At 37.9% G+C, this 27,781-nt stretch overlaps 1 protein-coding gene across 8 annotated transcripts in view; it reads left to right on the top strand.

Annotated features, from left to right (window-relative positions):
• Nucleotides 1–27,781, top strand: part of TNS3 (tensin 3) — a 202,219-nt gene that overhangs the window by 100,319 nt on the left and 74,119 nt on the right. For all 8 annotated transcript variants that reach the window (XR_010028071.1, XM_063158847.1, XM_063158857.1 and 5 more), the window contains 2 exons: nucleotides 2,347–2,451; nucleotides 25,517–26,773. Coding sequence is in view for 7 of the 8 variants with exons in the window: in XM_063158847.1 (XP_063014917.1) it covers nucleotides 2,347–2,451; nucleotides 25,517–26,773 (1,362 nt within the window). In the remaining variant the exon portion in view is untranslated. The remainder of the gene's footprint in view (nucleotides 1–2,346; nucleotides 2,452–25,516; nucleotides 26,774–27,781) is intronic.

Here is a 27,781-nt window from a genome sequence, read left to right as displayed (position 1 = left end):
TTTTTAGTAGACTTCAAGCTGTTGAAAAGTAAGGTTGTAAGTAATTGGATATTTGTATTCAGTTGCTGTCTGAGGAATTAACTAGGTAGGAAGAGCAGCTCACCTTTGTTATTCAACAAGTTATATTTTTTTTAAGAAGAAGTCTATGCAGCAGTCTGGGAAGACATTGAAAAATTCTTTAACTGTAGCACCATAGTATATGATCCCTATATAATGGTTAATGCTTAGTTTTGCACCATACAGTGCTTAATACAAATACCAGAGATAAATGTGACCTTGTGTTAATTCTCTACATCTGTGCCAGCTTGTGCCAGCTAATGCTTCCTTATTTACTTGTATTAGTGATTAATATGTACTAGTAGAGATCTTAGTTTTGAGAACAAGGATCATCTATCTCAGAACAAAGAATGATAAGAGAAGGACATTATGACATCACCACATTTGAAATATTCTCAAAGAGAAGAGATTAATCAGAAAATCTGGAACCATATCCAAATAAGTCCACAGAAATAATTAGCATAAATGCATGTATTCAGGAAATGTGATGAGTATGTATTTGTTTCAGGAATATAAGGTGGTCTGTTAGGTTACTGGGAGTACCTGCTTTGAGGAGAAATCCCCAAGCAGCCAACACTGCTAGTTATGTTGGCTTTCTAACCTATGAATTGGTTGGAGAGTTTATTTCCTGGTTTTTGGTGACATCTTGAAATACTTACTTACAATTTCTGCAAAATGGGTTTTCCACATCTGAAAATATTATAGAATCATAGAAAAACTACAGGGTATCTCTGGGTTATCCTCCTGCTGAAGCAAGGCTCATTTGTAAGATCAGACCAGTTTCCCTAGAGCTTTGTCCAGTCAAATAATGAAAAACTTCAAGGACTGAGATCACAGCCTCAGTGGGTGGGCTTTTTAAATGTCTGACTGTCCTCACAGTGGAATTATTTTTTCTCATGGTGACTCTAAATTTATCTAGATTCAAATTATTCAAATTATTTTCAAATATTCCTTTCCTTCTGCCTTGCTCCAAACTGGCTGTTTCCTCTACAGCCTTCAGGAGGCTGCTGTCAGCTCTTTGTCAAGACCATCTCATGTCCCGACTGAAGAAGCCCTGACCCCTCACCTTTTCCTCACAGGGAGAGTCATCCAGTCCTGATCACCGTTGTCATGCTCCCCTGAACTTGCTTCAATTTGTTAATATAATTTTTGTATTCTGTAGCTTTAAGCTGGACACAGTGTTCTAGAACATAACTGACTGTGTTATTTTTAAGAAAGAATGCAGTTGCCAAGAATATAATATCCTTGAATATTTAATAATAGAGTTTATAAATCTGCCTTGTTACAAATGTCATCACAGAAACACTCTATATATGGCTTTTTCCAGGCTGCATATAAAGGTACAGGACCATAGCATTCTAGTCTTATTTGTAACTATTTTTGTTTTAAATGTCACAGTATATGCATAATACTGTTGCTTTAGAAAAATTTACAGTAGGACTTGCTTTGTAGACACAACCAAAGGTTTCAAAACTGAGAATTTCTTTGTTCCCTAATCTAGACAGAAAAGACAATCTGTGATTTGTATCAGTATCAAAACCACGTTCACAGTCATGAACGTGGTTGATGACTGTGCTTTGCTTTTGAGTCACTGCATTATGCCTAAATTCCTCACTGTATCCATTTAAAACCTGAACATTATTTAATGCCTTGTTAAGGGCACAAAACCATGGGTTACTGCTGAAAATTCCAGGTCTTCTCAGCAGAGCATACTTAAATGCAGCAAAACACATTGAAAGCCAGCTGTCTAGTCTCAGATTCTGCAGAGCTGCCATCTTGGAGGAACTGGAATGGACATGAAGTCACTGTTTTCAGCTCTTCTTTATCCTTAGTGATAAATTGCTCTGGTATCAGAATGATAATCTATATGAATCAGAATGAAATGTGTAACAAAGTCTAATTTTGTCATTCCTTTAAAACTATCTCCTTATAGATACTCATAGTTTCATTCTCAGAAGCTCTTTATCATGTCTGACCCTCTAGGGCTGGGTGGATCATCTTTGTTACTTGTGTTTAGGGACTGATCCAAGTTATCAGCCTACATCATAATCAAAAAGCTCAAGATAAAATTATCTGAATGATAAATGATAAATTAAGCTTTTCTTCTTCTTTTTAAACTGTTTTATTTAACCTTTCTTCCCCTTTTGCTGCTTCTTACATTTCAGAATAGGTAGTTGCCATTCAGGGACCAAAGGTCTGTCAGAAGGCTACAGACATACGTACATATGTGTGTGTATATAATTACATATGTGACTGATAATTTTTGGTTTCAAACACGTCTCATTTTAGGATGTGAACACCTTCATAATGATCATGGAGTAATAGTTGATTACAATACATCAGACCCACTGATACGCTGGGATTCGTATGAAAATATGAGCCCTGATGGGGAAGGTGAGTAATTTTGTCACATTAGACCAGGGCAAAACATTTTGCAACAGTTCCAGAGTGTTCGAAAGAAGAAAGGAGACCTCATTTGCTTGAAGGTAAGGCCACTTTACTGATATGTGAAGTAGCTTTCTACCCTTCTCTATTTGGCATTAGTGGTTCTAATTTAGGAAAGAAAGCTGTAGTAGTTGAGATTCCTGTCAATACACAGAATGAACTGAGACACAACTGATTGATAGAAGTTACTTGTAAATTTGCCTAGAGACTTCTCTTTGTTCAAAAACTTCTATTTGGAATTCTAATACAGAATTTTAAGAACAACAAAATTATATGGTGAGTTTTTAGCTTTGGGTTACTATGTTATCTGGAGTATTTCAGAACATGCACCAGGCTGTTAATAAACAAACACTAAAGGGTGTGCCTATTTTAATACCTTCCTTTGTAAATGTACTTCTTTACAGATTTTTTAGATTTTTTTTCTGTAATCAGACGGCAAAAGATGAGAACCTTCAGTACTGCCTTCAGCTTCTGACTCCAGTGTGAATGCTCTCCTGATGTTTTGCTTGAGTGAATGCTGTGCTTTTAATGGATGTAGTTTTCATGTAAGGACTCAGAATGTTACACCTGTGGCTGCACACGTCAGTGCACATGCGTGCCTGACTTCTTGCAAGTAAAAACATCAGATAAGGTATTGAATAGATGCCAAAGTTCTTGTTTTTACAACTTGCTTGTTATCAAATGAGAGACACATGAAGCTAGGATACTTAGGTAGCTGCTCTCTAGGTTCGGTTTCAGTTGAGTTTTATAGTCTGGATTTGTCATTGACCATCTAATGACCACATCAGTGAAGGCAGAAGCTTACTGGGAGCTTGACCTTCTACCACTGCCTCACTGTTGTAATAAGAGTATTTCCTAATGCACAGGAGACTCCAACCTGCAGAAAACTGGAGGAATAGAGAGGGTGGAAAGAGAACAATCATTTTATGCAGCAGGTAGACCACTCCATAGGGAGTCATCAGAGTTGATTGAGACTGTGCAGTGTATTTTAGGAGTAACATCAGAGAGACTGAATCTTGACTGGAAGTGATGTCTTAATTCCTACCCATGATGTTTCAATTTAATTTATGATTCCTTTCCCTTCCTTCCTCTGCCATCCTTTCCCCCTTCTTTTGCATATACCTAGCCCTCAACAAGCAATGCATTGGTGTCAAATATTTTTTAATTGCTGAGATTGATTGGCTAGATGGGTTTGTCCTTCCCATCCTCATGGATTGCATTGTAGGTAACTACAACAATGCAGGAAGTTGAAAGCAGATATAAACATGCAGGCAGCACTCTGTTGGAAGATACAGAACTGTATGCTGTTCATGTCTTTGATAAGAGTTAGTCAGGGCTCATTTTCAAGTACAGCTAGCTTGTTTGCCTGCTGTTCAGAAGTCATATGTGCTACTGAATAGATTTTTATATCTAATTTGTGTGCGGGGTACTTTTAAAATTACCTGAGATAGACCAGAAATATGATATGATAGCATAGATATTAAGAATTTCATTGTACATCTGCAAAAAAACCCACTTGATTTTAAGCTAGAAAATATACCACAAGATTAGATGTATTTAGTTATTCTTTTCTCAAGTAAATATTTATGAGGCAGACTGTTGCCTTACAATATTCAATAACAGAATTGTAGGCAGAGCAATGTCTCTGCATAGGTTGGGCAAAAGATCACGAGGAGCACATACACAGGCAACAGATATATTTTTCTCTTAAGGATGGGGTCTTTACTTAACACAAGTTTGAGCTTACTGTGCTGCTTAGGGTAAATATACTGCAGTTAGGTAATCTTCTGTGTAAGATTTATAAACACCGGGACAAGCTTCTCTTTAGGGTTTGTGCAGATGTTTAGTATCATGCTTGTGTGTTAAAAATGTGTATTGCATCCTAGTTTTCACTAAGGTGAGGGACCACTACGAGGAGATGATGATTTCACATCCAGAATGTGATCAAAGTAAAAAACCTTAGAATATGAGGCCTCTAGCTGTAATCCTGAAGCCTGAGAGAGAATCTCTTCTGTACTTTAAAAAATGTAAAGGTGCAATACATGGCACATTGAAAGTGCATAACAGTGGTGATATATTTAGGGTGCAGGGAAGTGTCATATAGAGCACCTTTTCCAGTTCTACTTTACATTAAGTTAAACCCATAGACTTATGTAGGATCTAGTCTTTATGGTTTTACTTGTACCTGTTTTCCCACAGGAATTTCAGTGGTAACAGTATGAGATGTTAGTGTGACAGATGATTCTTATATTACAGTTATACACCTTTTTGTTAATTTCAAAAAATGTGAGCCCATGAAATTCCTTACCAAGGTGGTCAGGAAGGCTACAGCAGAGCCTTTGTGAACATGAATTGTTTTGTAGGTATATGTGCATGGAATGTGTATTTCCAAGTTGCTATGTTAAAATAGAAATTAGAAGTGAATAAGAGAATAGTATCTCTTTTGAAATGGTACAACTATTTGGCTTTATTACCAAAAGAACAAAAGATGGGAAGACATGATAAAAGAAAAATATTCCCAAAGGCTTTTGATTTACTGGCATGATACAGTATTATGGACATAAGCAACTGCCTTTTAAATGATCTTGAATCCTTTGCTAATAAGATTGTGTACATAGGTGTTGAATGTAGCCAGGCTGTATTCAGTTTGTTATCTGAATTTAGTTCTTTATCCTTCATTCTTAATACTCTTACAGAATTTTGACAATTGGAAAGCAATAAATTATTTGCATTTCTTCTTATAAATACTGTTTCTTTTCCAATCCCTTGGGAAGTGGTCCTCCATAATAGATAAAAAGTTTTATGAAGTTCTTAATTTTCAATTTATGTCAGATTTCCTCCTCCTTGAGCAAGACATTAGCACAGAGACTTCTGTTACACTGATGTAAAAGTATGCATTTAAGTGTAGTATTTGGAACCAGAAGAATTGGATCTTCCCACTGCCGTGTAGAAGTTTTGCTTTTCCTATGTTTTTGAAGTCAGGAAAGACTTTTGTGATAGAAAAGAACAGAAATGACTTTTGATCTTTCTGAGCTCTCTTGTTTTTTTCTTTAAAGTGTCACTTACCATACAATAAATGTGTATGGATTTACAAAAGGTTGTTCTTTTGCTGCAAAATACCAAGATACCTGTGGCCACACATGTATCTTCCAAAATCTCTCTCAAATATGAAATGACAAATAATATTGAAAAAAGCTCCCCAAACCAGAGGAATTGAGGTAAATGGTAAAGGTTTGATTTGTCTTTTGTTGAGGAATTTTTTTTTTTAGTTCTCAGTGATAATTTCCAGGACTTTTACTCGGCATAGTGCATAAGAGCTACTGTTCTTAAACACTTCCCTCCTGCTGAAAATGCAAGTCTTTTTTGAATAGGAACCATTAGTTTATATGAAACCTGCCAGTGGATCCTGGTAAAAACCTGGGCTCTCAAGTGTTCTGAAAACGAAATTAGATTTCAAAAAGATATTGAAATAAAAAGATACTAAAATAATATATATTGCTAAAGAACATAAACTCATTTAAATAGAAAAGGTGAATTATTGGAAGAAGAGATGAATGCTGCTCTTCCTTTTGCACTGTCTGACTGCTTTTTCTTAAGTCTATTCTAAGTATCCTGATAGACCATTAAAATTATTCTAGAGAGAAAATGCCATTTGTGTATGTGGTATTCAGTTGCCTGAGATACAGGATTTTCATTTTTTTTTAATAAAGAAAGCTGGTAAACCCAAAGTTCATTGTTGGCCAAAATAGTATTTGTTTTGGTTCAACTGAATTAAGTGGATTGGCAACAGAAATGCACACGGTTCTTGTTCAGTGTTCCATTTTAAGACATCTCACTTCATTTAACAACTGCTAAAACCCCCTGCACTCTTTTGTCTTCCAACTCTACAGTCTGTGGAAAGAGAAGCACATGTGCATGTTAAAATTGCTTAAAATGACAGATGAAGGACTTTGATTTAGTCTTTACAAAGCAGACACTTAAATTTCTTTCTCAACAAAGCCTTGCTGTTTGTTTCCCAGCAAACTACCTTTGCTTGCTCAGTGGTGCTTGACAATTAGAACAGAAACAGTTCTGGCATAAAAATGAGGGTTTTAATCCAAACAGGGTAGGGCTGAGCGAATCCAAATTCCTATGTCTCAGGAGCGTTGCTTTCCAAATTTTCTAGTCTTTTGTAACTGAAATCAACAACAGACAGTCAAAATTTGTCAAATATTTACAAACTGGTTTGCTTCTGCTTTTTTCTTCTCATAAAGGAAAGTATCTGAGAAGTGTCTCCATGTACGCAATAAATGTTTCCATGGAGGCAATAAATAACCAACATTCTGGTATGCACCCATGTCATGTCATGAGACAGGATGTTTGACTTTTACTGAGATTTTTTTGTCCTCTTCAACCCAAAGTAAATAGCTATTCAGTAGGGAGGTGCCCTCTTATGTTGTTAAACACTTGCAAAGGCCCCTTCAATAATGTAAAACTCAAAAGCTGAGGCAAAACTGCTTGGTTTTGTCACTTCACAGGAATGCAGATGACTACCAAAGAAAATGGCAGCTTTGATGCCATTTCTGATGAGTGATGCTGAAGAACAAATTCCTAGTGAATAAATGTTAATTTCAGTTTTTAGTCACCAGTTGGATGCACTATCTTTTGAGACTAAGAGAAATTTGGTTGAATGTAGGGATAAAAATGTGTCCTCTAACAATTCCCCTCTATTTGACAGTAAAAATAGGGAAGCCTATAGCAGATAGACACATTTACACTATAAAACGCTGCCGGCTTAAAATAGTATCTGAAACATTGTGGAGTGTCTGTTTTTAATTGATTTTTCTTTGAGAAAATTAATTCTTCTATTTCTTGCAGTTTTGTATGTTCTTTTCTTGAACAGATATAATTTAAATTAGTTTGTCTACTTAATAATGAAGCTGACAAAGACAGAAAAATTAATATAAGATGGTTTCTTTAGTATGTTAGAAACATTGAATAGAAACACAGGATTACAAGGTTTCATTTCAAAATGTGCAGCAATAGGCAATTCTCTTTTGCCTTCCTCATTAATACAGCATTAATTTTAACAGTACTGTGGCTTAAATTTTTTGTTACCTCAATATATTAGGGAGTAAATTTAATTTCACACAGATGTTTTCAAATTTGTGCTTGATAACTAAGATTGGTCTGGAATGTATTTTCTCTGGGCTTATGCTTTGGAGATTTGGGATTTTTGGTTGTGTTTGATTTTGTTGGGGTATTTTTGGTTACCAAAAATAAAATTATTATAGTATTTTGCATAGGTCAGATAGGAGCCAACAGTTAAGTGCAGCCAGGGGCCCGACTTTCAAAGGATTTGCTCATTCAAAGTTACTTTGTTGTCTCTTTTAGGACTATATAATAAGATATACTGAACACTTCATTGAAGGCCTAGAGGGTTTACTTAAGTGCTGAGCTGAACTCCAGAACTTCACCTGTCCAGTTCTGTTGAAAAATAGTTTTTTCCTTTTACCCAAACATATAACTATGTTGATAAGACAATGTCTGAAGTGAGAAATTATGTGTATTTTACTTAGTGCTCCGAGACAGTGATTTTCTTAGGTACCATTTACCAGTTCTGCTCAGTTTAAACTTAGCTCAGATAAAAGGAGAATCTCCCCCAAAATGCAAAGGGCCAAAGAGGAATAGTTCTACCTTACCTAAACATTGAAAATCTTATGTTTGAAGACAAGAGAGATGAGAACCAGGGTTCCCTGGGCCCGTGAATTTTTTCTGTGAGCCTCCTGCCTCTCACTATCTATATTTCCATTTCTGGGAACACTTGCTTCCACACCCCTTGGCATCAATGTTTTTAACAGCGCACAAGTTTATGTGAAGCACAGGTTGCACTTGTCCAATACTTCCAAGCTACTGCAGAACCAATTTTTTGCTTTCAAAAGAAAAAAATGCATTTTAATGTCCTCCAATTTATTTTTGTCTTGTCTCAGTAATAGGCAGTGTTGTTATCCCAAGGATTTATTCACTAGCCCTTTGTCAAAAGCTTTCATTATGCTTCTAAACTCAAAGACCATAAGGTGAAATTTGAGTGGTTTAATACATGTTAATGTAGTTTATGCGACATTTAAATGTTCTCTGCAGTTCTACTTTTGTAAGACTGTGCAAAAGACCTCTCTCTTCAGCACAGCAGATTCAGATAGTATAAACTAGGAGGAAGGTAACACATGTGACTGTGACTATGTGGCGGTTTCGATTCAAAAACTGGGCAGAAACAACAATTAGGTGTAGTGGTTTTGGTCTGCCAATCTGAGTTTCCCAGCCAATACACCAATTAATGTAGTGGGTCTAGTGCTGGCCAAATCACCAGTGCACTCACTAGAATTATTTACTCATCTTCTGCTGTGAGATAAGGATTAGGAAGAGGGCAAAACAGGCTCAAAACTTTATTAAAAGACTTTATTAACAGAAGTAAAAGAAAAAAATCATAAGAAATAAGAATAGTAAGAAAAAAATAATAAGAAAATCAGAATAAACCTTCTGTTCAGAACACTTCTCTTCCTCCCACACCTTCTTTTCTTTCTTTTACATTTACTGACAATGTAAAGAGATAAAACCTGAGACTTGCAGTCAGTTTACCACTTCTAAAACAGTCTTTTTTCAGTTCTCTTCAGAAGAGGAGTCTGTCTTACCATGCTATGGAGACTTGTCCACATGAAACAGTTCTCTTGTGGCATTAAGTCACAGCAAATCAGCAGGCGCCCAGAATTCTGCAATCGTGAAGTCCGTCCCACATTTTGGAAGTTTTAGCTCATAACTACCACCATGGGTCATTTCAGCTTATTGGGGTACTATTTTAAGGATGAGCTGTTTTAGTATGGAAACACAAGTTCTCTTCCTTTATATCTGGGAACAGAGGTTTTCTTCTTTCACCCCTGGGGCAAAGTTTCTGATCTCTCTCTGTTCAAGCTTCTCTTTGGATTACAGCTATTGCAACATCTGCTTATTTCAACACTGGTGCTTCTGCTCACGGCTGTAGTTGGAACGCTACAGCCCCCCAATTCATTCTGCGCATTACAGGGAAAAAATAAAGTCTGATATATCAATTATATATTCACCATAGCCTTACCAGAGAATTTCAGTCCAAGACAAGGCATTTCCTCAGTCTCCTCCCAGCTAGAATTTGACTCCGTCTTCACTGAACTCAGTGTCCCATGTTGTTTTCTTTACATGTCTTAACCCTTTCCTTTTCCTGATTTGGGAGAAAAATGGTATTTGTAGGTTTGTTTTTTCTCAAGCTTTATAAATTGAAACAGTTTTTATAGAGTTCTGCAGTGTTGAAAGGTTAATCTTGTCCCGGCTCCGCAATCAAGGAAGCGCGTGTCTCTCGCTGCTGATCACATGGTCCCTGTTGGCACTACGCAAGCCATGCTGGCTGATGGTGCCACCTTGTGACTTTCCTTCAAGTGGGGCATTGGAAAAAGAAAAACTGCTGCCACTGCTTTTGTCCTTCTGTCCACACCATAGCTAGGCTAAAAGCGGCTAAGCAAACAAAGTTAATTGCGAGCCATGTTGAGACAGCTGCAGCCGCATGACATTGCCCCAGTCGTGCTGATTTCAGTCGTGCAGTCCCAGCCACATGGCCGCTCCTGGCCTCGAGGCCGCCCCCTGCGCCGGCCACAGGGCCACACCGAGTGCTGATCCCAGCTATCTGGTTGCTCGTGGTGCTGGGATGGCCCCTGGTGCCACGGACTGACGGGCTCTGCTGGGAAGGGGCGTGGTCCTGCTGGGAAGAGGCCCCAGCCACCCCCCAGGATGGGGCCTGGCAGACTGTCCAGGGAGGGGCCAGCCTGGACAGTTATCTGTTCAAAGGCTGGAAGCAAGAGAGCTTTTCCCAGGCTTTGTTCGTTTCTGAATGTGTTTTTCCACAGAGGAGTGTTCAGCTATTTTAAGTGGTTTAACCAGCTATTTTAAGTTGTTTAACCAGGTGTCTTCAAAACTAGCCTGCTGATTGATTCCGCCTGGTCCCCACAGAGGACCAACCCTGGACTCCCGTGGACTCCCACCCCAACTAAAAACCAAACAATCTGTTAAACCACAACAGACTAGCATTGACTAGCTTTAGGGGCCATGTAACGCTGCTTTTTCAACCAAGTCTGTATTTGCCCAGCGTATATGGGTTTTTTAGTAGGTTTGTCTTTATCTTTTAGCATGTGCCTTTTTCTTAGTCATGTCACGTTCAATCTATGGTTGTTAATGTTGTTAATTTACACACTAATGTCCAAATCAATATCTCTTCTCATGTACAGATACGACAGGAAAAGCCTCTTCACCCAATCTTACAACCTGTTTAATGGACCAGGTTGAATAAAAAGTTGCAAGAGGTGATGCCTTAAGATTTTAGCCTTCTTATTTTTCAAATCCTGTACTGCATTAGTGCATAACTCTAAACTCCATATAAAGTGTTAGCTACTGTCTACACATTTTGGTCAGACAAAACAATTCCTCTAGGCCTGAAACTCAAGGACACCCTACAGCCTCAGGCCTCGAAAAAGTATAAAGAAAAGTGAATTGGGGGGAGCAAACTGGAGGAATATGACTTCATTGCCTGAAGCTTGGAGGATTAACCTCTGATATGTAAATAGACCAAATTTATAGCTGTCTGAAAAACTCGTGACCATAGTTCATTTTGGGTGTAGCCCTTTGGGGAGGCTTCATCTGGCCTTAATGTACCTGAAGGCTCTTCATTAAATATTATTATAAGTTTATTCTTTGAACTTTGTTTGGCCTCTGTTTCTAGGTAAGCTCAAAAAAGGCATCAGAGGCAAGCCTCATCCACAGGTGTTTTCCTTCCCTGCACCTGCTTCCTGAACAACTCTTCCTCCTTCTTCTGAAGGCAATAAGGCATCCAACCTCTTTAGCTTCATTAGACAAGGAAAAATAACCTTCTTGACATTATAAGTATTGGATTTATTTTAACACTGTACTTGCTTGAGAGTAAAATTAGCATGGTAGCCTCAGAGATTAAAAGTGTAAGGAAGAAACAATCCAAAATGCCTTAGTACAAATCATGATTTCATTCTTTCCTAAGACCAGGAGGAGCAATTAAATCCCCACTCTGTGTCCTCACCAAACTATGCATACACTCAACTACCTTATGCGTCCTATATATGTGAGTGTTTCCTCTAGTAAACAAAGGAAATGTGAATAGATGGCATTATCAGTCATGATACCATTTGTACATGATGTAAGAAGTTATAGAACCATTGCATGTTCATGAATGAACTTGAATTAAGATACCAAATTAATAATTAATTTATGTCATTAATTTTATTTAAATTAATTAATATTAATTTAAGTTATGAATGTCAAATGACAAATCTCTGGGAAGACTTACAGAACAAGAGACAGGTATTTTAGGCCACCACGAAGCAATAGCAATCCTTTTTCTGGTGAATCCTGAAGTAATCATATTGTTCTGATTGAGAGAAATTTCTGCCCTTTTGCTGGTCTTTTAACATTATGTACCTTTCCTTTTTTGGCTAGACTTCTTTCCAGTGACTCTCTTGGTCCTGCTTGGTGGTTTCAGCTGGCCACTGCAACGCTTCTTTTACAGGATAATGATTTTGTGATGTTCACACTTTTCTCCCCATTGGCAAGCATGTTCTGTTGATTATAAAGCTTTTTCAAAATGTGTTCTTTTGTTATGAAGGTGCTTTGGTCAGGGAGGCTTGATTCTATGACAGGTGTTTTTTTTTAAGGAAGGCATTTTCAGCAAATTTATCGTGCTGAGATTTATTTGGACTATCCTGTAACTGTCTGTGACAGTGTCTGGGACGCTGGTTAATTAAACAATATGTGTAAAGTTTCCACCATTGAATACTTACAGAAGAACTGAGGACTTTTCCTGGAAAGGTTTCTGCAGGAAACCATCTTCTACAAATAGTGATATGTAGAAAAGTTTTTTATTTCCTTGCATGTGTTTCCAAGATGGTGTTAGTACATGAACAACCACCTCAAATATGTGCTGGTGTATTTCTTCCTTGACTTTGGAAAAGACCATGATAAAAGACTCACCCTCCTGAGTCCCATAGTTTTAGATTTTAATGTCTGGATTTTGAAGAGGTGCCTGTTATATTCAATAGTCTGTACAGAGTAAAGCTTAATACTCTGTAAGTTTTCTTAGCACTATAGACCACAGATACTTCTGATAGTAAATTGTGGTTAAATAAATTCCTCCAAACCAGGAGATTATATTTTTTTAAGTGACAGAAGAATTTAAGCTGTACACATAATATTAATAGCCTTTAGTGTAGTTTGCTCTAGTGCTTTGCTTGTTTTTTAATAGTAAGGGAAGCATTACTAGAGATAGTACAATTTGTTATCATGTATTGATCCCAGAAAGTGATCAGATGTTATCCAAATTGATCCCTGGACACCTCTATCCCTGTTCCAGCAGTTTCACTTAAGTGTTAAATATTTATCTGTGATTCCTTTTGTTTAAGGCCTAAGTTCTTTTCAGAGATTTTCCTGGACATCAGAATGCTTTGGATCAGACTGCTAAGCAAGAGGAAAGTGAGAGATGGGGTAGACTGCAGGTCTACCTTCATATTTATCATACCTACTCTAGATTCTGCATTCAAACATGCGCAGAATCCAAATGCTGAAGGAGAGCACTAGTTTAAACTCCTTCCAGACTGAATAGATGGAGGTAGCTTTCAGTAATCAGAGGAAAATTTTTTTGTCAGAACCCAATCCTATTTCTTACTGTTGACATGCTCTCTCCAACTGTGGAAGTAAAAGTTGCATTACTACATCTCTTTTTCATTGTTTATGTTTTCTCTGTTCTTGGAGTTCCAAGTAGAAGGGTCTGTACAGCTTCTGAGATGGCCCAGAGCAGTGAACTCTCTCTCAAGTGGTATGGCTAGATACTGTTTTTCGCTATCTTATTTAAACCTTGAAGCATGTTGCCTAAACTGTTATCCTTTTAAGGAACTTGCTAAACTTCTAAAGTTCATCTAAAGTTTTCTGTGTCAGGATATTCCCTGTGCTCCTTTCAGTAAATACACATAAACTATTTTTTGTATGAAGAACTTTTGTTCTTAAGTCATTTACGTACAGTATAAGTTTTCCACCAAATATATAATTAGTTATGTTAGTATATGCTTATGTTGAATGTCTGTAGACCATCTTCAGATTTTTTTTTATAAGAAATAAATACTATAATTATTATCATATAATGTCACTGTTGAGTCAGAGATGACATGTAATCGGATCAGAAGGCAAAAAAGCTTCATTTATTTCATCCTCTCTTCTTTTATAGCTTAGTTTGCTACAGATGGACCTGATTGGTCATTTAATCAATACATTTCACATGACTGTCTAATTAACAAGCCACACATTTGTAAACAATCTTATAAGAAAAACAGCAAAACAGATTATTAGAAAGACACCATCTGCAGGTTGTTTTTAATATTTGGCAGTCATTGTTTATCACCAGCTCCCTAAAGCTTCCCAGGCCGATTCTGGGAAAACTTATCTAGTTTTCTCTCTCTGACCAGGCTGTCAGATCCACAATATAAGGTTACCCCATATTGCTTGTACTTTTGCTCTAATCCTTGAAAATAAATGACAAGTCCCAGTGCAAAATCCTTTAAGTTCAATTAGTGAGTTAGAAAATTAAAGAGCTCTGCTAAACATATGTGTACCTGAACTTCCTTTTTTGATATATGTACTTGTTTAGAAACACCTGAAGATTAATTTATGGTGCCATGGAGTGGTGGAGCAATTTTATTACAAATGGAAATACTGTAGAACTACATGTTCCATACATAAAGAAAGGAATAAATCCATAAAGTTGACCTTTTGGACAGCTACTTTAAGCCTTTCAGTGTGGTTCTGTACAGTTTTCTGCAACCATGTAGAGCCATCAGTGTTTTTCTGCTCCTTTATATTTGATGACCATAACTAATTTTTGCTGAAAGCCTAACAGTGTAGTAAGAAAAATGCCATGACTCATGGTGTGTGTGCTGTTTCAGCTGTTTGAAAGAAAAAGGATGGATTCTGAACATGAGTATTTGGAGTATGCACTTGCAAATTACTGAAGTGTTCCTGAAGATGGGCTTTGTTTTTGATAGGAACAAAGGGAGATAGTTTCATGTAGTTTAGTGACTTTGAAATAACCTTAAACTTTACTTACTGTTTTGTTCTTGTGACAGTGTTTCTGTACTGTGATGTTACATTGTTCTATCTAAGCACAAGGTACTTCAAGCTGAGTCTTTGCTTAAAATAGCTGAAAAAATTTTGCAGAAGTAGAATGAAAATGACACAATAGCTTCTGTATATTGGGCGACAGTTGTAAATATATCAGTCTATTCTTTGTACTTCGGATCGTGGAACAAGTATTATTTTCTGTTGATCCCTGGTGGGCAAAAGTGGGATGATAAATTGCAGTAGTATTCTAAGGATGAGCCTGTGCTGGCTGACTCTGCCCATGTTCCATACTGGCTGAACAGCAGCTAGCTTCTGGTCTAGAAACTTGTACTTCGTGAAGCAGTTTTTTCTTGCTTCAGTGTAATTGTAAAAACATTAAAGTACAAATGTGATACTTTTGACTGGCAAAATTCATCTTAACCTTTGCACAGATAAATGTTCTGTTGGGTCTTGGATGTCCTCTTTTCTGCTTCTCAAAAGATTCAAGGTTTAAGGACTTCATGTGATCTTGTGTATTCTGTTTGTTAGCGTTTTGCTAATAACAATCCCATCAGTTGTTTTCTTTTCAGTGTTTGTTCACATTTTGGTTTTGTGATAACATGCCTTGTTTCTTCAGCCTCCTTTATTTTTCTGTTATACTCAGGGACTTGAGAAACTTAGCAAATCAAATAATTTCCTGATGACCTAAGTACTGCTCTTTCATGATGAAATTTTGGGTCTCTACTGGGCGTTTGCTTAATTACCCAAATCATCACAGGCGATTGCTATGAGGGTTAGGAGGAGGATGACTCCAATGTTTCAGGTTTCTTTGTTTAGATATGAGCCATAGTAAAGTCCTTGGCCGATGTGTAGGTAGATGCAGATGAAGAAGAAAGAAGCTCCATTTGCATGGAGGTTACAGATGAGTCAGCCGAATTGTACATCCCGGCATACGTGAGCGACAGAGGAGAAGGCCAGATTGGTGTCTGCTGTGTAGTGCATAGCTAGCAGGAGGCCTGTGATGATTTGGGTAATTAAGCAAACACCCAGCAGAGACCCGAAGTTTCATCATGAGAAAGAAGTTGGAAAACTTCTTTTATTTAAAATGAGTTGGAAAACTCATTTTATTTAAAATGAAATGCATGTATGAATATAAGATTTGCTTGGGTTAGGTTAAGGAAAAAAGTGACAGATGACTTCATACCTTCTTCCTTCCTTTCTAGTTAAATTCTGTTATATTCAAATAATACTTTTCTGAAAGCTCTTTAAAAACATAATAAAGGATTGCCAGATTAATGTTTATGAATCAGAAATTGATCTTGCAGTCTTGAACCAATTTATGTAATCAGGACCTATTTACGTACTTTTTATGTCACAGTTTGAGAGTTGCAGTAAATGCAGTTCTGGGTCTCCAAATTGCAGAAAGCACTACAACTGGACAATGCCAGGTTCTAAGATGACACGGATTCACAATCCATACATTTCTCCCCAAATTTTTTATCAGTTCATTGTGATTGGTTCATTTGCATGACCCTTCTCTGCCACTCTGCACCAGTCCAGGTATCATCTATACTTGCAATAGTTCGCATAAAAATTTTGAAGAGGTGTATCTTGTAGCCCTGCTTACAAAACTTAAATCTGAAAAACTATATCTGAAGTGGATCAGACTGGTGAACCCAGTAATCCAGTTGACCTCAGATGTGGGAATGTGCACACAGCACTATTACTGCAAAAGGTGATGCATCCCAGGAGGCCTGGTACTGATAAAAGAGGAAACAAAATCAGTTAGAGAACATCTTTCTAAACACATCCATGGATAGGTTTAAGTAGTGGTTGTACCAAAGTATGCTTGTGATGGAGCAGCAGCAGGAGCAGCAGTAAGAGCACCATATTGTTCTATATCTTGAACAATAAAATTTGAGCAGCATGGTGACCTTTCTGAATAAATCTGTTTCAGGTAAACTTATCCATAGAGTAAGTTAATTTATAGAGTGATGCTATTATGTTGTCTGTGTTTATTCTGGTAATCTAGCTAGGTGCAGGTGTCAGTGTTGAGCCTCAGCCTGCATTCCAGCATGCTTAGTGTTAATGGTCCAAAATCACTGGCATGTACATGCAGTTCAAGCTTATGAAGGAACAAAAGTATTGTAGCAGCGAGCCCCTGAACGGGGAATAATTAGCATTGACTCCATCATTGCAGAAGGCTGACCAATTGTGTTATTAAACCATACCATACCATTCCACCCATTGCCCTTGCAGACAGTCTGATACAGACAGATGCAATTGGTCAGTCAATCCAAACACCATGACCAGTGTCCAATTAAGAAAGCACCCTTTGGTAAACAAATCTCTGTAACACATTCACATGTGCACAACAACAGGTGCAGTGAGTGAAGATAAGAATTGTTTCTCATTCTTTTCTCTGAGCTTTCTTACAGCTTCTCAGGAAAATCCTGGGAGATTGTGTCTCTCTCTGTTCAGAGGATATGTGATTACCACACAAAAGAGGCCTGTAATTGAAGCAAGGAAAACAGTTGGGATTTTTTCCTCACAGAAAACCAAAATGCAGTGAGATTAAAACTGAATTTGCATCTTAAGTGAGACTCATCAGTTTGCATTAGGAGTTTTTAATATACTTCTCTGTTTCTTTTCATATCTTTGAGGCAAATGTGGGAGGTTTAAAATTTAACAGCAATTCTGCATCATTGCAAAGGATCATCCCAGTTCTCTGGTTTTGGAAAAGTACTGCCAGCACAGCATGTGTTGTGTGCTTTGTGTCTTTTATCAGAGTTCTGGCTTGTTTCATGTGCAACCATTTACTGATTTGCAAGAACAGCAACACTTGAACCAAAGTGTACTTTCTGAATTAGGTTTGAACTTAATTTTTAACTCCTACATAAACAATGAACAGGTAGGTGTATTTTGGGGATACAAGAACCACTTTTATCTCTTGTTCAACTGACAAGTCATTAAAGTGCTGACAGTCCCTGAAATAGACAATGAACATTGTCCAGGACACAGCTGTCTGGTGGCGATGCATTTGTATGTTTGGAATTACGTTTAAAGTAGAAGTTTGTGGACTGCTCTGTAGTGAGATATAGTTGTTAGTAAAGGAGGAACTAACAGCTTCACTTCCCCTCGTTTGAAGTGATTCATTCCAGAGATGCAGAAAGTAAAGCCTTCTGGGATCTGGGAGCTTGACAGCAGCAGCTGTTAGATAAAAATAAGTGTTACTGCTACAGGACTGCCAGAAAGCCTTTTTTGCCTGAGAATTCCGGCAATACACAAATTTTTGAAGATGTGGATGAGTGTCTAGCCTGATTGGTCAGTGCAGGAGAAGAACTTTTCCTAGCAGCTGTTTATTTTGGGAAGAATGATGTCAGTGATCTAGAAACTGAAATCCACTCAGCTTTGTTTGGATATTGAAACAGAATGTGAAAAGAACCACTATAAGAACTGCTATACCCATCACTGTAAGAGAATAGCTTGTAGACAGAATTACCTTGGTAGCCAAGTTTTTTCCACTCCTCCTTTGCTGCAGTAGTTCAGATTTCATTGAACATGATTGTGTCCTCTTGCTTCTCCCTTGTGTTTACATTTTCATTTGCTTTTTCTGGCTGATAGAAGTCTCACGATTCTTTAGCAAGACTGCCTATCTGTAGGAGCAGAAACAGTGGCTGCAGCTCAAACAGCAGGAGTAGAGACATTTCTCGCCTTTTTAAGCTTGGGGATTTGCCCTAACATGGATTCTCCTATGTGCAGAGTTTTGCTTAGAGAATATTAGTTGATGTAAATATGCCAGTGATTGATTGTTGCAGAAAATTCCTGGTCATGCCTAGTAAAGGGTAAGTGACTTTGTTGTGGTTCAAGAGCTGGAAATACAAACCACATGTATTTCTCTATGGATTTTGTAGGAGTTATACAGGGAGAGCTTGTAAGGAATGAAGGCTGTCTTTGTAAGAGAGAGAGAAATGAAAAGACAAGCACACATAAAATAACTTAACTTCAAAACAATGCAGCTCAGGACTCGTCCAGGTTTGCCTGAAGGTAAAAATATTTCTTTATGAGGTTGATAAAAGATAATCCAGATCTTCTATAATGTTTCTTGCTGCTACATGAACAAGGGTACAGTTTGAAAAAATCTGTTTATTTGCAATCATCTTCTTTTTGTTCAGGTGGACTGGATCAGAAGCAGCTCTTGCTGAATTTGTAATGTATGAGTTTACCTAGCTGGCTTTCATTTGTTATGTTTTCCCAAATGATGAATGGACAGTGGATAGCTGTGGGGACAAGTCAAAAGGCTTAGAGACTGAAATATTTTAAATTCACAAGCCTGCCTTTGGATATTTGGATTTCAAGAAGAGAAGTGCCAGGAAAACACAGGCTTAGAAGGATGTTACTAAATTTGGTATGTGTTAGTATTTCAGGTCATAATTTTTAAGTGAGGTACTCTTAGTGTATCAGGTAGAGGAGTGAAAATACACGCATAACCTTTGCTCTAAGATTTTCAGTTAGGAGAATCAGTGTGTGTGTAATTCAGATTCAGCATGGGAATGTTGTTGGTCTTCAGCCTGGGCAGTTCACAGAGTTGGAACAGCTCCTGGGAAGAGTGGTCAGTTTGAAAGAAAGTGGGCCCCTTTGCTTTAGTTAATTAAATTCCAGCATTACTTAGGTCACCTCTGTTGCAATCTTGTTTTTTGACAGCTACTGTGTATTTTAAAGTGTTGCTTCCTTGGAAAAAATGGTAGCAGGGATTGAGTCATGCATGGAGATCAGATATTGAATTTATAAGGCCTCTGCAGTGTTAATCATTTCTTAGCAAGGCGTAAAGAATGAAATTTTGCACCGCTATTATGTTTTCTCATTTTCTTTTGTCAAAACTGTTCCCTGCCTATATGCATAGCTTTACTTTTTTAATTATGTTGGTTATCACCTTTTTTGGCAAACACATGGATGAAGACCAGGCTAAAGCGAAATCCAAAAGTCTTAGTGCAGAGGTATTCTGAAATTACGTTTAAGAAAAAGGTAGAATATGAAATAAAGATGTTATATAATAGAAGAACAACTAGAAACCCTTGTATTTTGTGAGTTTGTAGTATTTGAATAGTTAATTTGTCCTAGTTTTATGAACAAACAAACCATATATGTATATAGCTTTTATATATTTATGGTTGTATATATTTAAAGTTTTTATATATATAGTTTATAGTTTAATAAGACCAAGTTCAAGGTGCTGCATCTGGGCTGGGACATCCCCCAGTATCAATACAAATAAGGTGATGAACAGATCAAGAACAGCCTACTGAGAAGGACTTGGGAGTGCTGGTTGTTGAGAGGCTGGACACAACTCAGCAACATGCTCCTGCAGCCCAGAAAAGCCACGTGTCCTGGGCTGTATCAAAAGCAGTGTTGGCAGCAGTGTGAGGGAGGTGATTCACCCCCTCCACTCTGGTGAGAAGCACATGCAGTGCTGCATACACTATGGGGTCCCCACCACAGGAAGCAAGACCAAGCAGAGGCCACCAAGTTGCTTGGAAGGATGGATGGTTTTCCTTATCTCCTGTGAGGAAAGGCTGAGAGAACTGGGTTTGTTCTGGAAATGAGAAAGGAAAAAGAGGTGACCTAACTGCAGCCTTCCAGTACCTGAAGGGAGCCCACAAGAAAAATGGAGGGAGATTATTTACAAGAGCATGTATTGACAGGACAGTCTTTAAAATGAAAGAGGAGAGAATTAGATGAGATATAAAGAATAAATAGAGGGTGGAGAGACACTGGAACAGGCAGCACAGAAAAGTTGTGGATGCTCCATCCCTGGAAGTACTCAAGGCCAGGTTGGATGGGGCTTTGAACAACCTGGTCTACTGAAAGGTGTCCCTGCCCATGGCAGAGGGGTTTGAATTAGATGATGTTTAGTCATCCCTTGCAACCCAAACTATTTTTTATCTTCTATGATGATAGTTAAATTTAAAAACTCCAAATTAATCTAAGAATGTTTTCCTTTAGCTGGGCAAATTAGAAAATAATTTTGATATGTGCAATATGCATTTTATTTTCACAATTAAAATCTGCAAATTTAAATATTCAGACTCCTCAGGAACAGCTGGATTTTTGTTTAGCTATGAGTTTCATCTTTTCTTATCTGTTTATAATGCACAGTGGTATTTTTTTGGTTCCTAAAAAGGCAGCTATCTATTCGAGAAAATTGTCTAGTTGCAAATAAATTATTTTGACCCACAATCGTATTGTTATCTTGTAAGGTCTAATAATATTGTGTTAATACTTAAATTTAGAGCCAAAAATCAGCAGGTCCCAAACTCTTACGTTTCACATTTCATTTGTAGACACATAATATGGCTCCTTAAGTTCTAGTGTAAATATCAAAAGTCATGTCTGTCAGGCTCACCACTGTACCTATGATCAATGAGACTTCTGTTTGGGAAGCCAAGAAATAATGGCTTCCCAATAATAATAAATGCTTTAGGGATTGTGAGAAACAACTGCTCACTTTAAAATTTTAAAGGTTTATTAAACCTCAACAACACAACAAAGGACGGAATAAGGAAAAAGGGACAGCACTGGGAGCGTGGCTGACTGCCAGGGGCAGTCCACAAAATGGCTGCTCTGCCTTTTATACCTGTAGTGTTGCATCAGGCAACCCTGGCCCCTCCCGAACTCTGCCAGTCAACTGTTCTTTGCTGTCCATTGGTGGAAACCTTCTTGCAACTTCCTTGGAGGTGAGGTGTTCCCCATTCCCAACTGCCCCATGCAAGGGACATATGTGCACGGTCTCCCTCCACATGTCCCTTAACAACCCTGACAACCAAGGCTGTCCAGTGGCAGTAATACAGTGATGGGGAAAGGGGACTATGGGGAGAATAGAAGGTGTCCAAACAACAAACTACAATAACATAACCATACATCAACAAAACTTCTCTTAACATACACACAATATTCATCCTTTAATTGTGAGTGCCAATCATCATATTACCCATCTATAACAGGATTTTTGAAACTTGGTAGTGAACCAGACTTTCAGCTGTGATGTTCTTTTTCCTAAAATGGTGTTGCAGCATCAGTGTGGGGTGACCCAGCCGTGGACTAGCTCAGGCTTTGTGCTGCTGACAGAGTTTGCAAAATTTACTTGAAAGCAGTTTCTGATTGTGAAATTCAGGTTTTTGAGTTGTTATTTTTGTGAGCCCAGAAAAATTTACCTGAAACAACCTCTGAGGAAGTGAAGCCTCTGCCTCAAGGCCTCTGCCTCAAGCAAAAGCCACCAGGGAAAAGAGAACCTGGCTTGGGTGCTCCAGCTTTGTAAAGAAACCCTGGCAACCTCTGGCGATGTTTCCAGACACAGAACTGAGTCTTAAGGAGACAATTACAATCCTGAGCACAGATAGATATGGTATACAATAAAATTTTGGTTACCGAGGAGAGATAGCTTTTAAGTAAGTTTATTTCTTAAAGTTATTTATTTATTAAAGTGGTTATTATTTACTATTATTTATTTATTAAAGTTATTTATTTTTAAAAGCTTTTAAACTTCCTTGAAAGCTATCTGAGAATCGTAAAGTAGTTTAAGGCTAAGTCTAAATTAAGGATACTAACAGATAAATGCAGTACTTAATTTTCTGTTCGTGGGTTTTGCTTTTTTTTTGTTTGTTTGGGGCTTTTTTTGTTTTTTTGTTTGTTTGTTTGTTTGTTTGTTTGTTTTTTCCGAAGTGAAATTTTAAGTAAGCTGTACTTGGATCTCTTCTTCAGAGTAGAAGCTGTACAATTTACAGCTGGAAGACCCCCAAATATTTGGGGTTGCCTAGCATTCCTAGCAAGATGCAGAATAAACTTGATAATTTTGTACTAGTGGAAGAAGTACTGGACAGGTTTATCTCTGAATCTTACAGAGTGCACTTGTGCAAGACCCTTGAGTCAATAGTCCGCTGTCAGTGTGTCTGTCTTTTTGTCTGTACTTCTGCCACTGTGCTCGTATGGTAATGTATGATGGTACTGGAAAGGCTAAGAGAGGGAGATACACAAAAGTTTTCCGTTGCTTCCATGATTGCACTTGAGAATTTGACAGTTTTTTTGTACTTACCATTTCTGCAAGGAGAATCAAATCTGCATGCTGGAATGTTTGATCTTGTGTGAGGTATTGTATTTGGTCTGGCTGAGCTGGAGTTAATTGTCCTCTCGGAGCCCTCACAGAGGGCTTTGCATTGGTAGCTGGAAAACTGTTGATAATATACCAGTGTTTTGTTTGCTGCTGAGCAGCACTGGCACACCATCTCTTTAACAATTCTCTCATACCATCCTCCCATCAAGTGGGCTGGGAGTGGGCAATACCCTGGAAGGGGACCCAACTATGTAAAAACAGCTGACCCAAGTTAACCAAAGGGAAATTCCATTACCATATGATGTCAGCTCAGATATAAAAGCTATGGCAAGGAAGAGGAATGGGGGCATTTGTTATTTTACAATGTCTGCCTTTTGGAGCAATTGCTCTGTGTGGAAGTCCTGCTTTCTGGGAAGTGGCTGAACATTACTTTCTGCTGGAAGGTAGAGATCACTTTTCCCCCCTTTGCTTATGCACGCAAACTTTCGGTTTTTTCTTGCTTTAATAAACTGCCTTATCTCAACGTTTTCCACCTTATTTTTCTTTTTGGTTGCCTGGGAAGTTGATAAAGTGGCTTGGTGGGCAACTGGCATGAGAGCCAAGGTCAACCCACTACAGCATTTAGTCTGACTAGCATTTTTAAGGCATAGAGCCTAGTTTTGAATAACAGAACAGTCAGACAAGAAGACTTTATAATTTGAACTATGACATTACTATGTACTGGTTCTGTATTTACTTCACTGCATTCCAGTTCAGACCTGTTTTCAAGTCTGTGTTTTGTCAGGATATACAACTATTCCAAACAAAGCAGGGTTTTTTATTGTTTTCTAGTTTTTTAATTTAAAACCAAGCATACAGTAAAAAACCCCACCAAATAGTTACTCCTAGTTCTGTTTCTTTTTGTTTGTTTGTTTTTTTGTTTGTTTGTTTGTTTGGTTGGTTTTTTTTAATTCTGCAATTTATTGTGGTAACTGTATCAAAATACTTCACATGAAACACCAAGTGTGCTTCATAGTTTTAGAAGGTTGTGGAAGCTTATGAGAAATCACAGCATGAAAAAGCCTGAGCAACTGTCCGTTGGCTGTATTTTTGATACATCTTTCAAAAATACTGGTTTTAAGTATTGTATACAGACATTCAACCTCATGCATAGCAGCCCTTTTCAACAAGGAATTTACACATCAAACTTGATCCACAGATAAATTTTACAGCAAGGGGAGTTGTTTTCCTTTTTGCTCAGTTTGATAACTTTTTCTGAAAAGGAGTATTTTGGTGTTTTGCTTGTGCTGTTTTTAAGATCAGCATCAGACAAATAATAGTTCCTAGTCCCTCGAAAGTAAAAGATTGTCCTTTACTTTAGCTGAAATCTATTAAAACTATTGTATAACCTTTAGTATGTAAGTATTTTAACTGATGGAACCTTGTCAGTGGTTTGTCCCCAAAACTTTTTCCAACCAGACCACTTTTCTTGTCATTATAAATTTAAATGAATTAATTATCATTGTGAGTACAATTTCTGCATAATGCTTTTTCTAAATGGGTATTGCCTAGAAAAGTTTCCTAGTTTGGCAGTTCATGATCATGATGCCATTTTACACATACTTTGAAAATGTATGGTAGAGTTGATGTTGTAATGCATTGGACTCTCCATGGGGCTTTTGATTCTGGAACTACAACAGATGTAGTTGAGGTAACCTTTGAGAAAAATCTGCCTGTTCCTAAATTGTAATGGTTTAATTTTCTTAATCTCAAACCATTCTCAGACTATGAGTATGAAAAGTTTTTCAGAAATATCTACTTAATATAAATATTCTAGTAAATGAATGTTAAGCAATTTTTAAGTGGAACTACTCACTTTACTTTCTCGACTTTACAGACACTAGACATATTTATTTCTAAAACTTTCCTTGAGAAATAGAACTGTACTTGTTTTCACCACTGGATAAAAATTCAGTAGCCATATTTTAACCTCATGGTGGTCTAACCTGTATGATGTGTTAAGTGTGATGAGTAAGATGGGAGTAAGGCAAATATAGTTACTTCTGTGGAGGCTGCCACTTAAGTTCATTAGTCCTTCTTTGAAACAAAAACATGACATGTGTACCAGATCCTCCATATATGTAGAAATGTCAAACTTTTTAACATTTACTTGTGCCTTCTTTTATGAAGAGGCTTTATGTATATTCCAAGGACTGCAGCTCTGATTAAAAGCTTGTGTTTTCCTTGCATCACCAACAAAATAAGAAAATTATTCTTTGTAGTGTAGTCAGACCATCAAATAAAAATGGACTAAGTAATAATTACATTTTATATATATATATATATATATATATGTATATATTAAAAGCAAGTATTGCTGGTAGGTTTCTACCATTCTTGCTCTGAATGGAATGCATAGTAGATACTCTCAAATTTCTAGTACTGTAACGGGGGATTCTTTAAATTAGTATGAAGAGTTTGTGGTGCCATAAACATGCACTCAAAACAGAATAAAAAGAGATGGTTTTATTTGATCTTGAGGTTCAAATGCCATATTGTATTTCCATCAAGAAAAGTCTTACGAAATTAAAGAAGATAATGTCATTGGTCATTGGTATTTGCTGTAGTTACAGAGTTGATTTAGTTTTGCAGAAACAATACCGTTAGTGTTAACAATACTTGTGGCATGACACTAGTCAAAGCCCTTGTATGATGCCTTGTCCTTATCTCTCCTTTTCCTTTTTGCTTGTACCTCCACAGTATTGCATACCCAAGGACCCATTGATGGCAGTCTGTATGCAAAAGTGAGAAAGAAGAGCTCTTCAGACGGCAACATCCCTGGTGTTGCTCAGGGTGTTCATGTTACAGGCAGTCCTGATCACAGTGATCATACCCTGTCTGTCAGTAGTGATTCTGGACGGTCCACAGCTTCCATCAGAACAGACAAGACTGAGGAACGCGTTGTCCCAGGAGTTAAATGGGGTTTGAGCCCACAAGAGAAGGCAGAACTGGACCTGCTACTTAGTGGCTTTGGTCTAGAGGATTCTGTCAGCACTGCCAAGGATATGATTGATGCTCAAAACAAGTACAGTGCTACTCACCACATCGTGCCAGCTCACATTCACATGAATGAAGTCACCAAAATGAAGGACAGGGAGACTGATATTCTGGATGATGAAATGCCTAATCATGACCTTCACAGTGTGGACAGCATTGGGACGTTGTCTTCCTCAGAAGGGCAGCATTCTACCCACCTAGGGAACTTCAGTTGCCACAAGAGCAGTCAAAACTCACTTTTTTCAGATGGCTTTGGAAGTAATGCTGGGGAAGAGCATCGCAATTTTGCTGCAGACCTGGGCATTGGTGTGGATTCTGTCTTTGAGAGGTCATTTGGAAGCACTGAGCCAAAGTCAACTGAGCAATTGCAACAGAATCCTTCTATCTCACCCCATCCACAAGCCTATCACCCAAGTAACTACTCTACTCAGACCTGGGTACGCCAGCAGCAGATGGTCACTGCTCACCAATATGGTTTTGCCCCAGAGAATGAAATTAGGGTTGGCATTCATAACACTGTGGAGAAGTTGGGCAGTGTCCAGAGACAGTCCCAAGTCCCAGATGCTCCAACACGTAGCTCTAGCAGCAGAGATGCTGTGCAGAGAGGGCTAGGAAGCATGCTGGGTGCTGCAGAAGCTGAAGAACATGAAAGTGCTGACAATTTTAAGTCAAGGTCAATGCCTCAGAGGAACACAAATGGCCTGGATGTAGGACAAAATGCTGGGGACTTGCCAGCTTCTCCAACTTTGGATATTGATCAGTCCATTGAACAATTGAACAGGCTGATCTTGGAGTTAGACCCTACATTTGAACCTATCCCAACCCACATTGATTCTCTCACCAGTGACAGAAATCAAGTAAATGACTTCAGCAGCCTTGATGCACACATGGAAGAGCTTAACAGTAGTTCTGGCTTCCATGACAAATTTGAGGTCAGAAGCAGGAATGCCTCCGGATATGGTAAGCTGTAATACTTTCTGACAATCATTCTTTTTCTAGCACCTGTGTGTTCATTAGATGGTACAGCGGGACCCTCAGGTCATTACTTGCAACTTTGATGATGATTATCAAGGGATTATTTCTGATGTCCTCTTTTCATAATCATCCAAGATATGGAATCAAATGATTCCATATGAGTTTTGCAGCTACTTGTCTTTTTGCTTGAAAAAAGTACTGTTCAGCAAGTTCTTACCTGTTATAGATCATCTCCAGGGATTATTTTGCTGTTGTGAATTTAAGCTAAAAGGGAGCAGAATTTGTACATTGAGCCATTTGTAGAAGACATTTGTGGTGTAGGTTTTTCATTATTACAATTTCCATTTAAGTTAGGAGAAAAAGTTCCCACCACTTTATCTTCAAATACAATGTAATGATGCTGGCATTAAATTCCTTTGCAATGTTTTCACAAATAATATAATATTTGCCAGTAAAGTATTTTAAGACTTGCTCTTTTGGAAAGTTTTCTGTTTAAAAATGTACAAGTCACAGTACTTGTTTGTTATCTCTGACTCTGAAATTATTACAGCTTGTGGAATTAAATACACAACACTTGCTGACTGTGTTGTCTAAGTAATGCTACTAGAACTAGCAGCTTTGTAAAAGGATGAGTAGTCTGCCTCTGGCTAAGTCCACTAAACCTTTTATTAATGGTCAATCTAAAATTTGTGACAAGTAAGCTCTTGCCTGTCCTACTGTCATGTTTGAAAATTTTACGTGGTCTAATTTCTCTGGCAAAACACATTCCCTTGCCTCCCTTTCTCCCCTTCCATATTCCTCTTCCTCTTCTTGTCTCCAGTCATGGTGCAATGAAAGGCTTGCTCAAATCCAGTCCTTAGGATTTGATTGAGTGTTAGGCAGCATGACAGAAGATCTGCCCATAGCCTCACCAGACACAAATGAGTTGCTCCAGCTCAAGCCCTGTGGGATATGCTAAACCATGAATGGGCTTAACTAGCGTGTGGTGTCTGT

Source organism: Melospiza melodia, chromosome 1, assembly GCF_035770615.1.
Source record: "Melospiza melodia melodia isolate bMelMel2 chromosome 1, bMelMel2.pri, whole genome shotgun sequence".
Lineage (NCBI taxonomy): Eukaryota > Metazoa > Chordata > Aves > Passeriformes > Passerellidae > Melospiza > Melospiza melodia.
Note: the sequence above shows the minus strand (reverse complement) of the source record. Positions and strands in the feature narration are given on the sequence as shown.